General features: G+C 40.0%; 1 protein-coding gene across 3 annotated transcripts in view; it reads left to right on the forward strand.

Annotated features, from left to right (window-relative positions):
- The window catches only part of SLC17A9 (solute carrier family 17 member 9), a 42,125-nt gene extending 27,556 nt beyond the window's left edge, over positions 1–14,569 (forward strand). For 2 of the 3 annotated variants that reach the window (XM_069072581.1, XM_069072578.1), the window contains 9 exons: positions 3,203–3,333; positions 4,403–4,499; positions 4,944–5,040; positions 7,563–7,650; positions 9,816–9,850; positions 10,449–10,564; positions 11,454–11,509; positions 11,800–11,829; positions 13,135–14,569. In XM_069072581.1, coding sequence (XP_068928682.1) covers positions 3,203–3,333; positions 4,403–4,499; positions 4,944–5,040; positions 7,563–7,650; positions 9,816–9,850; positions 10,449–10,564; positions 11,454–11,509; positions 11,800–11,829; positions 13,135–13,298 — 814 coding nt within the window. In that variant the 3' untranslated portion in view covers positions 13,299–14,569. The remainder of the gene's footprint in view (positions 1–3,202; positions 3,334–4,402; positions 4,500–4,943; positions 5,041–7,562; positions 7,651–9,815; positions 9,851–10,448; positions 10,565–11,453; positions 11,510–11,799; positions 11,830–13,134) is intronic. The other variant, XM_069072580.1, reaches the window with a different exon arrangement.
- Positions 14,570–14,780: the final 211 nt, after the last annotated feature.

Below are 14,780 nucleotides of genomic sequence, written 5' to 3' on the forward strand. Positions count from 1 at the left end.
TGGTCTTTCAGTCATTGAAGACCTCCACTACCTCCTGTGGCATTCCTATTCCACTTTAGGATGGCTCTAATAGGGCAGCTAGGTGGCGCAGTGAATAGAGCACTGGCCCTGGAGTCAGGAGGACCTGGCGTCAAACACTTAACACAAAAAACTAGCTGTGTGACCTTGGGCAAGTCATTTAACTCTAATTGCCCTGACCTCCCCCCTCCAAAAAAAGAATGGCTCTAATTATTAGAAGTTTTTCCTTATATCAAACCCAAATTTGCTTCTTTTTCAATTTTTATCTAATGCTCCTACTTCTGCCCTCTGGCAGAACACAGAACAAGTTAATCTCTCTTTCACATTATAGGCCTTTATATACCCAAAGGAAGAGATCATGTCCTCTCTGAGTCTTCTCTTCTTCACACAAAACATTCAGAATTCCCTAAAACCATCCTCATAGGACACTTACTGAAGGGACTGGTGACACCTATCCTCTGGACAGTCTCCAGTTTATCAATGTCATGCCCCACCTCCCAATCCCCATCTGAACACAATCCTTAAAATATAGTCAAACAGGGACAGAGGATAGCTGAATTATCACCTTCTTTTATTCCTGACAGCTATGTCTTTCTTTCTTTTTTTTCAAATCAAATGCTTTATTAACTTCTGGTTTACATCATTCATTTCCGCCAGATTTTCAGTTACAAATCTTCTCCCCATTTTTCCCCTACCCACCACCCCAAAATAGCAGTCCCATAGGATATCCCCTCCTCCAATCTGCTCTCTCCCATATCTTCTCCCATACCCCCTTTGACTTTCCAGTAAGGCATGGTGGATCTCTATGCCCCAGTGCCTGTATATCTTATTTCCCAGTAACATGTAAAATAATATTAATACTAGTATATATATATATATATATATATACATATATATATTAACATTTGATTTTAAAACTTTGAATTCTAGATTCATTCCTTTCCTCCCTTGTCACCCACCCTTACTGGGAAGATAAGCAATTCAGTATGGGTTGTACATGTGTAGCTATGCAAAACATTTCCATAGTGGATATATTGTAAAAGACTGACTATATTTCCCTCCCTCCTATCTCACCTCCCACTTGTTTTATTCTCTACTTTGATCCTGTCCCTTTACAAAAGTGGGTGCTTCCAACTTCCTTCCCCCCTAGCCTGCCCTCCCTTCCATCATCCCCCTCTCATCCCCTTCCCTTCTACTCTCCTGTAGGATGAGATACCCTATTTCGAGTGTATGTCTTTCCTTCCCTAAGCCAAATTCAATGAGAATAAGGTTTACCCATTCCCTTTTGCCTTCCCATTCTTCCACTCCACTGTAACCATTTTCCCTTGCTTCTTCTATATGAGATAGTTTATCCCACTCTGTCTCTCCCCATCTCCTTTCATTATATTCCTCTCTCACCTCTTAATTTCACCTTTTAAGTATCATCCCTTCCTATTAAATTGGTCCTGTGCCCTCTATCTATGTATACCTGTAAACATATATACACATTCACATATGTATTCATATGTCCTTATACCCTCCTATATAGACACACACACACACACATATATTTCTATTCCCTTCAACTATTTTCATACTGAGAAAAGTTTCATAAGTTACAATTATCGTTTTTCCATGTAGGAATATAAATAGTTCAACTTCGATAAGTTCCTTATGATTTCTTTTCCCTGTTTACCTTCTCATGCTTCTCTTGCTTCTTGTATCTGAATGTCAAATTTTCTATTCAACTCTGGTTTTTTCAACAAGAATGCTTGAAAGTCCTCTATTCCATTGAATGACTACATTTTCCCCTGAAACATGATACTCAGTTTTGCTGGGTAGGTGATTCTTAGTTTTAATCCCAGCTTCTTTGCCCTCTAGAATATTATATTTCAAGTCCTTTGATCCCTCAGTGTAGAAGCTGCCAAATCCTGTGTTATCCTGATTGTGTTTCCACCATTTTCAAATTGTTTCTTCCTGGCTGCTTGTAATATTCTGTCCTTGATCTGGGAATTTCAGAACCTGGCCTCTGGAGAACATAGAGAATAGAAATACAGTGAAAATCCAAACATCCTACTAACTTTAACAGGGAAGTCAAATTTAATAGCAGCTTCTTTATTTTATTAAAAAGAGTTTTATTGATGCCCTTTGTTTTATTATTATTATTATTTTTTTTTTTTGCTTTTTGGAGGGCAATTGGGGTTAAGTAACTTGCCCAAGGTCACACGGCTAGGTTTTTTTTTTGTGTGTATGAGTTAAGTGTCTGAGGCCAGATCCGAACTCAGGAACTCCTGAATCCAGGGCTGGCACTCTACTCACTGTGCCACCAAGCCGCCCCCTTATTATTTTCTTTTATATCCCAGTAATTTCCTGATATACCATGATTCCCCAACATGATAAACTCTCATAAAAAGGGAAGTAAAGTAAAACTGGTCAGTAAAATGTCCTTTTGTGATAGCCTTAAATTGAAATATCCAACATTCAGCTCCTGTAGTCCACCACCTTTCTAGTGAGAGGAGGGAAGAGTGTTTTATCATCTGTTCCCTTGGACCAATGGTAATCATGGAATTTGATTGAAGCTTAGTTTCTTTTGTGTTTTATGTTATTTTTTGTTCAGTTGTTTCATTCAGGTCTGACTGAAAATTCCATTTGGGATTTTCTTGGCAAAGATATTGGTGTGGTTTGCCATTTCCTTCTTTAGCTCATTTGACAGATGAGGAAACTGAGTCAAACAGGGTTAAGTGACTTGCCCAAGATCATATAACTAGTGTCTGAGAATGGATTTGAATTTGTCTTCCTGACTCCAGGCCTGGTGCTCTATCACCCTGTGCAACCTTGCTACCCACTATGTTATTTTAGTCAATGCATATATTGTCCTTCTGACTCTGGTCAAATTCTACAGATCTTTCCATGTTTCTCTGAATTCCTCATAATCATCATGTGTTACAAGTGCAATACCATTCTATTGCTTCCATAGACTTCAATTTAGTCAGCTGTTCCACATTCCATGGGCACTTGTTTTGTTTCCAGAGTACTTTTCTTTTTGTGCAACCAAAAGAAGTGCGTCTATGATTTTTAATCTATATAATGAAATTTTTTGTTTTTGCCCTCATTGGGGCATGTCTCCAGTGACAGGATTATTGGTCAGTGGATGTGAATAGTTCAATGACTTTTATAACCTTCTCTTTTCCTTTTCTTGTTTCAGGACCCTGGTGATTGGAGGAGCTGGTTCTCTTCTCTTAGACTGGTATGGCTGGCAGAGTGTCTTCTACTTCTCTGGGGCACTCACTTTGATTTGGGTCTATTTTATGTACAGATACCTGCTGAGAGAAAAAGGTAATTCCCAAGATGACTCTTCCCCATAAACAGTTCTGATGCCATCTTTTAGGGTGGTTCCTTGAGAACTAGCTACTGTCTTCCCATCAGGGTTGGTAATCATCTTAAGGCAGATGGATTGAATGATGCCTTCCTTTTGTGGGAAGAACTCCTAAGAGAGGTTATTGGCAAATGTGCTTCTGACTTTTCAACAAGATGACTTTCATCTGGGGTTAGATACTTCAACTCGCCTTACAAAAGAGTCTTTTTGGAGCTCTCAGCAAAAAGTTAACTTAAGTTGAGTTTTCATAACTGAGAGATTTGGCTTAGAAGCCCAAAAGATTTAGGCTCAAGTCCTTAGGGTTCAGAAAACCTGGGTTAAAGTCCTGTCTCTGACACATCCTGGCTGTGCAGTCCTGAGTCAACCCTTTCACTACTTAGTGCTATGAGTAGCTCTCTCTCATCTAAGTTGCAGAAAAGATGCCAACCTGTATTGGTAGAAGAAGTTTCCTATATAAATTAAATCATGAGTTTGGTTCCTATAAATTGGACCTCTAAATTTACCAGGTCCAGAACAGGAAGTTCACTTATAAGACTTTGGACAAAATAAATATTTCTAGGGGATCTCAAAAGCAAATCAGATTGCATTTCCTGTGAAAAGGCTAAAGATTGAGAATGAAGGAACAGTCGTCCATGGTCTTGGGGAAAGATATTTTTAGTAAAGTGGCTGGTCTCACTTTTCTTAATTTTTTTTTCTCATGGGTAGTCTGAAGTTAGGCACAAATATGAATTCAATGATAGGACTGTTTACTATTTCTTAATAGATTCTCAGCAAATACATCCTGAATAAGTGAATAAGGGCATTCATTTCCACTAACTATATAGTGCTCATAGATATCTTGCATGAATTGACTTATTCCTGTGTGTTGTGGATTGCACAATTATATATATATAATATATATATGTTATATGTATATATATATATATGATAAATATGCTCATTGGAAATGACCTCCATTAATTCCAAGTGAACAAGTTATATTTAATGGTATTGAATGAAGATTTGCTTTTAAGTGTTTCTTTCCTCCAGAACTTGTAATATCCTTGGGAATTTTGGCAAAAGGCTTTTCCATTTCCAAGCAGAAAAAAGTTCCCTGGAGACAGTTATTTCGGAGACCTCCTGTGTGGTGAGTAAATATTAGTATGGTTGGTTAGAATATGGTGGTAAGGGGGCCTTGTTCAGTCCCTTGGAGAACCAGTTACCTTTGTTGTGCACCAAAACTACAGAATGTCTCTGGTCTGAGTGTGCCATTTTGAAAAGGTATGCTACTGGGTAAAAGGGAAACTGAGTTCAGAGTGTATGTACACAGGTCAGGGCAAATGCTGTTATTGAAGAAATAACTCAAAGTTCAGGTCTTGGTAGTAATAGTTTTATATTGATCTATAAAAGACACATATTTCAGAACATTGTGGGTTGTGACTTCAGGCAAACTCCAACACACTATTGCTACTTCTTTTCTTTGATCACTTAATGGACCCACCAACTTGTTGGGAACATAGTTAAATTAACTTTTTTTCCCCCTTAGAGCCTTCTGGATCTATCAATTCCCTTCCTGTTTCTTCTCTTACAGGGCAGTCATATTTGCTCAACTCTCTTCTGCTAGCTCATTTTTCATCCTCCTTTCCTGGCTGCCAACCTTCTTTAAGGAAACTTTTCCCAATTCCAAGGTAGGTTGACCTGTTCCTTAAGGGGTGAAAGGATTAAAGTTGCCTCTTGCTGGGAGAGGAGTCAGTTGAAGCTGGAATACACACATAGATGTATTAAAAATGCTTGTCTTAGAAGGAATTGCTTTTGGTTCTGCCATCATACAGATCAGTGGTTGTATTTGGCCAACTGTCTGTTATACTTTGTGATGTGTGCTCTGTTTACCTTATATTGAGGCAGTGTGGTATAATGATTTATGGAGTCAGCCTTGAATCCAAGATAATTGCCTCTGATCCATACTTGTTGTGTAACCCTAAGCAAATCACTTAACCTCTCACTTTTGTAGAAACTTGTACTTTCCAACAACACAATTTATTAAGAAATTTTTTTTTTATTACTCTCTTTTTTTTCATATTGCCTAGGTTTCCCTTCACTTCCTATTGAGGCAGCCTAAAAATAAATATTTTTTAAAATGAGAAAAAGAGAAAAATAATTCAGCAAAACTGATCAAAACAGCAAAGTCTGTCATCATATACCACACCCATGGCTCCTCATTCCTCTGCAAAGAATGAGGAAAGGTTTCTTCTCTTATTTCTTTTTGTAAAATAGGTTTTACTGTTATTTTTTGTTTTTTCTAATTGACTAAATTTTTCCTCTGTATCTTTCTCAGAGAGTCATTCCCTTTAACAATTTTTTTTCAAAAAAGAGAAAGAAGAAGAAGAGTTGTCCTTCCCCCAACAAAACTGATACATTCTAAAAATCTGACATCGAATGCAGTGTTCACACCCACCCATGGATCCCATACTTTTTTTTTTTAAAGCAGTCGAGGTTAAATAGCTTGCTCAAGGTTACACGGCCAGTTATTTCTGGGTGTGGTGCTAAGTATCTGAGCCCAGATTCGATCCCCAGGTCATCCTGACACTGGAGCCAGTGCTCTTACTCGCTGAGCCACCTGGCTGCCCCTGGATCCCATACTTTTGCAAATGAGTAGAGAGGTGTCTTATATGTCTTCTTTGAGGACAGACTTGTTCTTTATAATTTTACCACATTTACTTTCAGTTGTTTTATGATAATTGGTGTTTTTCCCCATTTATGCAGCTATAGTCATTGTGTATTGTTTTCTTGGTTTTGCTTCACAACAAATCAGTTCATGTAAATATTTTCATTTTTCTCCTCATTATTCATCATGCTTGTTTTTATTACATCCATTTGTCACAATTTGTTTAGCTAGTTCCCCATTGAAGGGTATCTACTTTGTTTCCAGTTTTTGCCACCACAAAAGGTGCTTCTAAAAATATTTTGGCTCCTGTGAAGCTTCAGACAATGCTCTAAAACTATGTTTCAGAAAAGGTGCCAACCTGCATTGTTAGAGAGAATTTTCTCTTCTGGAAGGTCCCTGTACAAATTAAATCACAGGTCTAGTCCTAATCCCAGTCCTTTTCTTTAGCTAACATTGCATACTGTATCTAAGCCTGCTATAACCATTGCTTCTTTTCTTATAGCTACTTGAATACCCTCTCAGTTGCCATCAATGCCATCATTTTGGAATGTGAGGTCCAAGGATATGTTAATTCTCAGAACAGGTTTTAAAGCAACTAAACCTTATACTCTTGTAGCAACCTACTTGGGAATTTCATTGTTGACCATTTGTTATCAAAACTTCTTCCACTGGGCTCCACAGATAATGATGGACATAGTTTGTATGTCTGAGAATTACCCCATGGTGATAGACCTGAACAGGCAGTCCCCTGAAAGGGAGGGGAGGGATTTCAGACTTTTCTATATGTCATAACATTTCTGCTGAACCTAAGACAGGCTTTCCTCTGCAGTCCCCAGATTCCAGGGTATTAAAATAAGCCCGACTTTTGACAAATCACCTGTTAAGGACACACACACACACACAGACACACACACACAGACACACACACACACACACACACACACACACACCCCTCCCTCATCATTGCCATTTTCCCCAAACGTCTGGTTGACCATCAAAGTACATAGACACAAATATAAGAAAAATGCCAACCTCCAACCTTCCACATTTCCAACTGCATGGATATGCTGCTCCAGGGTCCTGTCTAGCCCTCTCTCTTTTCTTGTGCGTGACCACCAACAACATAATTTTCTTGAGCTAGTTTTCATATGGATTCTAATATGGGTCCTCTCCTTAAATTTCTGTGCTGACAAAATAACCCCCCTGCTAGCCCTTCCCCCACCTTTAAATACCAGCCTTCTTCTGTACTTTTATACCATTTGGTAACGCCATGGCCACCCACCATTAACATTATTGTCGTAACTTGTAATTCCATGCCCAGGCTGCTTATTTTTTTTGTAGGAAAAAATACTCAGAAGAGCAGAGGATATACCCAAGGCGTCTGGAAAGGGCCTATTCTATAAAACCTTGAGAGAGTCAGTGGCAGAAGCCTGTGGCCTAAGCCCCTGAATCCTTGATGCAGTAGCCTGACTTGCTGGGAGATGATCTGGCTGGCCTCCAGAAGGTTACTTAATCTTCCCTATGGGGATATTTTATCTTTTTTAGGGCTGGGTGTTCAATGTTGTCCCCTGGCTGATTGCAATCCCTACCAGCGTGTTTAGTGGGTTTCTTTCGGATCACCTCATCAGTCAAGGTAAGGCCTGCCTGCTGCTCCTTCCTGCTTTCTGCTAGCTTGGTCCCCAGTTCCTGTTCCTGAGACAGAGCAATCATGGAAAAATATACCCTTCCATTAAGCCCTTCTCTGCATCTTCTTTTCTCTGCTCCCACCTTCTTTCCCCCCCTCCCCCAAAGTGCCAAAGTATGGAGAGAGCTAGAGGTTGGGACTGAGAAAAAATTGTTGGGTAAACAATGTAGAGAATGGCACTGCACCCCTTTCACCTGATATGCTGTATCCCTCATCAGCAAGAAAGGACCAGGATTGTCCAGTGGTTTCTGGAGATATTGCCTGGAGTACAGGCTTTTCCTTTTTTTAAAGCCTTTTAAAAAATTATTATGAACATCAATAAGCAAGAACATTTTCATATGCAAACAAGACCATAAAGAGAATACTGTATGTCATATAAAATCATGAATCTCTATTATGTACAATCTGGACTTAAAACATTTATTATTATTATTATTATTTTTGCTTTTTGGAGGGGCAATTGGGGTTAAGTGACTTGCCCAAGGTCACATGGCTAGTGTCAAGTGTCTGAGGCAGGATTTGAACTCAGGTCCTCCTGACTCCAGGGCCAGTGCTCTATTCATTGCACCACCTAGCCACCCCGTCATTTATTATTTCTTTATTTTTGACATTCATTTTTCCAAAATTTTGAGTTGTGAATTTTCTCCTTCCTTCTGTCCTTCACCCAACCCACTGAGAAGTCAAGCAAAGGCTTTTCCTTTGTAAGGCTAGGGTGGAAACCACTCCATTTACCTTTAATAGAAAAAGAGAGCTGTGGATTGAATCATAGAGTGTTCTTCCCTAGTCAAGGTGCCAGAGCCAAATGGGAGTGGTTTCCATCTCACCTTTAAGCCCTCACACAAATATTGAAGACAGGAGGAGGATGGTGAAGCAGGAAGAGCACTTGATTAAGTATAAGGAGCTGGTGATTTTAGTCCTAGCCCAGCCACTAAGTACAAGTTGCTTAAGCTTTGGGTGAGTCACTTCCCTTCTCTTGACCTTAGTCTCTTCTGTAAAATGAAAGGGTTAGACTAGGTTATTAAAAACATGGGTGGCAGGAAAACCCTATGAATTTAAGATTGTGATTCTCCTAGCTGATGTTTATTAAAGGAAAGCCTTGATGTTGTAACTTGGGGCAGCTAGGTGGCACAGTGGATAGAGTGCTGAGCCTGGAGTCAGGAAGACCTGAGTTCAAATATGACCTCAGACATTTACTAGCAGCTGTCTGACCCAGGGCAAGTGACTCCGACTCTCACCCTAACACTAAGTTTGCCTCAGTTTCCAGGTCTTTCAAATGAGATGGAGAAGGAAATGGCAAACCACTCCAGTATCTTTGCCAAGAAAACCCCAAATGGGGTCATGAAGAGTTGGATAGACCGAACAAAAAACCACCCCACAACAAGTTATAAATTCTTCTAACTCTGGATTAAAGGACATCACTAACCCTTGTGGGCTGACCATATCACATCTGGGTGTTGATCAGTTGTTATGGTTTGACCTGTGGCATATGAAAGTAATACTGTACACTGGAACTTTTCCAAGCACTTTCAAGCCTCTTATCTCATTTAATCCAAATCCATATCATACTGAATCATGTTATCCTGGTACTGCTAGATGATGGTGAACAGACATATGGAGGTACACCTATGCACATACCCCTGTGACCCTCTGTACTTATCAAATATTTACATGCATACATTCATTTGCAGACATGTTAATTTGAACATGCATACACATCTCTATTTATAAGCTCATATGCATATGGACATAGATGTATATACTTGTATAACTCAATTCAGTTCAGCAATGAATGAATGAATGAATGCAAAAAGCATTAATTAAGTGCCTGTTATGTTCTAGGCACTATTATTGGGCGTGGGGGCCCTAAACAAAAGATAAACAGTACCCACCCCCAAGAAGTTTACATTCTTCTGGAGAGATGGAAACCAATATTGACAAAAAAATTTCCTGAGCAGCCAGAATTGTGATTTCCTAGCAGACTACTCTGTGAGCCTTAGAGAGGTCAGGACCTGATTGATCACTGATAATGCCTTTTTGCTTTTTTTTCCTCCTTTTAATAAAATGTTCTTAGTAGTATATAGTGTGAAGTAACAGTCTCATTTTCCCCATTTCAGGTTATAGAACCATCACTGTGCGCAAATTGATGCAGGTATGAAATCAAGTTTAACTTTTATCTCAGATGCTCCCTGTCTGGCTTCTCATGACCCAGGGTATTTCCCTGATAATTGGATCCATGCTCCTAATGTTACTTCTCTTCTTGAATGAGGTCACCATGTGTCACGTTTAGCATAAGTCAGATGTCTTGTTCACCTATAGTTCTCTTTAATAAAGGGTGGTAGAGAGGTTAATCCATGAGGTGTCAGGCTCCAGCTACTCAAGGCTTTCTTTCCATTCTGGCTGGTTGGGCAATCTTTTCTCTATAAATCAGTTTACTTATAAAATGAGAGCAATTCCTGCTTAATCTCCCCGTGACCAAACTGGCAAGCTCATTTGCCTCCTTCCTCATCTGAGATTGGCAGCTAGAACTGTCTGCTGAGGTGCCAGCCGCTGCTAAATGTAGGAGTTAGTCAAGAGGAGAGCAATTTCCTGCTGTTCAGGGAAATTTGGGCTTTACTCAGGAAGGTTGTTTCAGAGAATTAAGGATGACCTCTTCCAGCCTCTCTGGCCCAATATGGGGAGGGAGTTCTTTCCTACTGTGAAGTTGGTTCCATGAGTCAGTGCTAGTGACGTTTCTATTTCTCTAACAGGTGATGGGGTTAGGTCTGTCCAGTGTGTTTGCCTTATTTCTGGGTCACACAAGGAGCTTTTGTAAATCTATTATATTTGCATCAGCTTCGATCGGACTCCAGACTTTTAACCACAGGTAAGAGGCCTTTCTCTTCTACCGATTGGATTGTCATCTATTCTGTGCCACCTCATGTTCACCCTCATCATCTAAAACAGTGATCAGCACATAGTAGACACTTAGCAGATCCGGTGCTCAACCTGTGGATTTTACTTTGCAGATGAATTTTAAAGTCATTCGGTCATCTCTGGGTGTTGTGACTTGTCTTTCAATTATAAAATGTGCAACTGAGCAGATTATGGATATTGAAATAGGGGTTTTGAAAGGAAAAACTGCCCCTGAGGCTAGTTTGACTTTTACTAGATAATTTAACATATGATCATCTGACATCTGTCTTCCCCCAACTTCCACCTTCCTTTTTTTCTCTTTCCCTTCTTTCTTCCATAGTAACAGTATTTAGTTTACATACTAATTTCTTTTGAATTAACCACTTAGCGTTGCTTTTTAAGTGAATGACTACTATATTGCAATGCTAAAATTACAATTGGCATTTATATGATTTGCTATTTACTTTTCCTGTCACTTCCCCTAATAATTTTTTACTGCTATACTGAGAGCTACTGTGCCCATTTTGTAGATGAGAAAACAGAGGCACTGAGAAATGCAATAGTTTGCCCAAGATCACAAAGCAAATTAATGTCAAAGGCTACACTAGATCTTAGGGTCTACATGTACCTAACTGGGGACCTTACTAATAGATTTAAGGCTACAATAATTCCTGGGGTGGCTTAAGTCTTTTTGGTGGTTTTGATTATTCTTCCCTCACTAAATTTATTTCACTCTTTCCTTTGATTTTTCTTCCTTATCATTCCTGGAAAGTTTAGTCAGTGAAGGGATCTCACCTGCTGAATGCACTATTCCAATTCTGCCAGAACTCACCTTCATTTTCTTTTCTGTTTTACAATAGTGGAATTTCAGTTAACATTCAGGACCTGGCCCCATCCTGTGCTGGCTTTTTGTTTGGTGAGGATGCATTTTTGACTCTGCATAGAGAAGGTGGTTGTTTCCCCCACCCCTGGGGAGGAATTCATTCCAGAGGAGCCAGCCTTATGATCATTGCTTGGCTAGGAGGCCTTTCCCTGTCTGTCCTTAGGAGGCAAGGCCACTGGGCAATGTCTAAGGATTGAAGCCCCCTGCTGCTCTCTCCCTCCAGGAAAGCACAAACACAGAGTTTGTCAACATAGGGTACATTCCCATAACTATCAGAAGGAAGGTTTGCCATCACTTTTCTTTTCTTTCTGTCTTGTTGATAGGTGTAGCAAACACAGCTGGAGCCTTGGCAGGTAAGTAACACACATCTCAGAGAACTAGGTCCTGAGCTCAGTCAGAATTCAGATCTTCCTGACTTACTGATGAAAGTTATGCTATAAGTGACTGTACCTTCCAGAACCAAACCCATCTGGAAAATCAATCTGGAGCCCTCAGCCTCAGAATGGGTACAGTCCATTTTGTTTCATCTATATGGTCAAGGTTAATATAATAGGTCAAGGTTCCTATACAAGGTGACCTTTCGAGGACCCCAGAAAGCCTTATGATGCAGGAACTATTTGTACTACAGACCAAGACTCAGAAATTGACTTAAATTATGTGTTTAGCCAAATGTTGGGTCAGGCAATAAGCACATGGGACTTGTTACCCTGAAAGGCTGTTTATCAGCTAAAAATAGACATTTGTTCTAACAAAGTTAAGAAAGAGCCATAGGTAATATCCTTACAATGGGTTTTCATGCTAGAACTTCAGTTAGAAACAGGGGTGTGCTGGTCAGTGTTTAACAATCAGTTCTCTAGGGGGAAAAAGGTATTTGTGGCACATTTTTAAGTTTAATATGCATTATTAAAATTTTCTCCATCATTTCATTAAGTCTAGACAATCAACAAATCAACACATTGAGTCCTGATTTGTAGCTTTGATGATTTCTGAGGTGTAAATGATTAAATGGCCAATGGGCTCTCATGGATTGTTTGAGCTGGTTCTGGCACACCCCTGGTTGGAAAGGACCTTAGACATTATCTTGTTTGACTTCCCATCCGGAGCAAAGGTTTTCTCTGCAATCCCTCACAGGGGTTGTCCAGTTCCTGCTTGAATACTTTATTATTCATAAAGTGGGTGATGGCATTAGTTCTTAGAAGGTTTTTCCTTACATATCTATCTTGTAATTTCTGTCCATTTGATTTAGTTCTCCTTTCCAGAAGAGCATACAGAACATGGTTCCCTTTTGCACATCATAGTCCTTTAAATATTTGAAGACAGTTGTCAAGTCCTGTCTCTCTCTTCTCCAAACCTAATATCCCTAGGTCCTTCAGATTTTCCTCACTTGACATAATTCCCCAAAACCTCTCCATCCTAGTCACCTTCTCTTGAATCTGCTTGCCAATGTACCCCCTAAAGCATGGTGCCCAGATCTGAATATAAGATTTCAGAAGTTACAGTTGTTTGGAATATATCTCAAACGCTTGAGAGGACCAACCCAGAATTCCCCAAAGCATCCCTGCTTCCATTTCCCACTCTTAACCTGGTATATACTTGATCCAGGATGATGTGCATCATTTTAGTTGTAAATCCTTTCTTCTTTCTTCTCCTGGATTCAGGTGTTATTGGGGTATGCCTGGGAGGATATCTGATTGAAACTACTGGCTCCTGGACTTCAGTTTTCAATCTTGTGGCCATCATTAGTAATCTAGGACTCTGTATGTTCCTGGTGTTTGGAGAAGCTCAGAGGGTAGATTTCAGCTCTGCTTATGAAGACCTTTAACTCCCCAGCCTCAGATTGGAAGCTGACCACTTGGAAAACAAAGAGTTGCATTCCCATTTGATTGTTCGTGGGGGAAAAATATCTAGTTTTCTAAGGGAAAAAGGTTGGTTTGTTCTATTGATGCTGAAAACCAGAGGCAAAGAAAAAAACATTGTGGGCTTGAGGAAAATGGGGAAGAGGCAAAAACCTGCTCAGATATTATCTCCTACCCTTAGGTCTTCCCTGATCATAGTAAGAGCCAGCTCTATGCAGATTGAAGTGAAGTTATCTTTCAGGATACCTTTAGGGAGACATGGCCTTGACTAGTCCATTGACCTATAAAGAACATTTCATTATGGGAGGAATTTCAGGCATGAGACATTTTGTGTATTGGCCTTGGAGACTGATTTCTCCTGTTGCCCCAAATGCCTTCTCCCTTTGGACAACAGAACTTTCTAGGGTACTGTCTTCAGCTCTCCTTTTCCAAGGGCAGTACATTGGCCTGTCAAAGCCAGGTGTGAAATCCCCAGGGGTAGAGATCTCTGGGGACTTTTCCCACTGCTTCCAGGGCATGATTTAGATCTAATTGAACCATCTATGCAGTCAATAGCAAAGTGTCAGCTGTGAGTCCCATTTGATCCTGTGGATTCAGCACACACACATTCTTGCTCTCTCATACTCCGCAACTCTGTGTGTGTTCTTTCTTTGCATTCTGAGAATGCAGGAGACTCTGTAGCTCGATGGCAGCTGGCTGTGGGATTCCTTTGCAATAGGGGATCCATAATCTTTGAGTGCTATCCAATCAGACACCAATTTTTTGGAGTTGTGTAGTTTTTTTCATTGTAGGGGAAAACTAACCAGCTCTGGCTCAGAGAAACAATGTTGTTGAAGGAGTCCAAGGGACCTCAGTGGAAATTTAGATTGCCACAAGGCCTTGTGAAGGATATTCCTTGTCTCTTGTGCCATAGATATCCCATCTGTAAGATGGGAATAATAATATCCATTCTGCCCATTCCTACCTCAAAAGGTCATTCTGAGGTTACCAAAATCATAAAGGGAGGTGTGCTTTAAGCTCTCTAGAATAAAGGTGGTTTCAAATGGTGTGGTTGTTATTAATGGGTCTCTTTGTTAAGTAACTAGTAAGCTGGTTAACCTCATGACTGGGGAATCCATGACATTTTTTCCAGAAGATGTTCACTGAGCCTCCTCTGAGGAAAAAAGCAACATATTAATGCCACAGAAGAATAAACCAGACAGAATTTTATTGACTATTAAAAGACTAGTAAAATCAAGGCTGTCTTCATCATTTTAGTCCATTTATTCATGTGTGTATGTGTGTGTGTGTGTGTGTGTGTGTGTATGTGTATGTGTTTGGAGGGGGGAAGGCAAGGCAATTGGGGTTAAATGACTTGCCCAAGGTCACACAGTTAGAAAGTGTCAAGTGTCTGAGGTCAGATTTTAACTCAGGTCCTCCTGACTCCAGGGCCACTGCTGTATTCACTG

The sequence above is a fragment of the Petaurus breviceps genome, unplaced genomic scaffold (genome assembly GCF_028583685.1).
Source record: "Petaurus breviceps papuanus isolate PSGF00001 unplaced genomic scaffold, PetGlider_PUasm1.0 90847, whole genome shotgun sequence".
Lineage (NCBI taxonomy): Eukaryota > Metazoa > Chordata > Mammalia > Diprotodontia > Petauridae > Petaurus > Petaurus breviceps.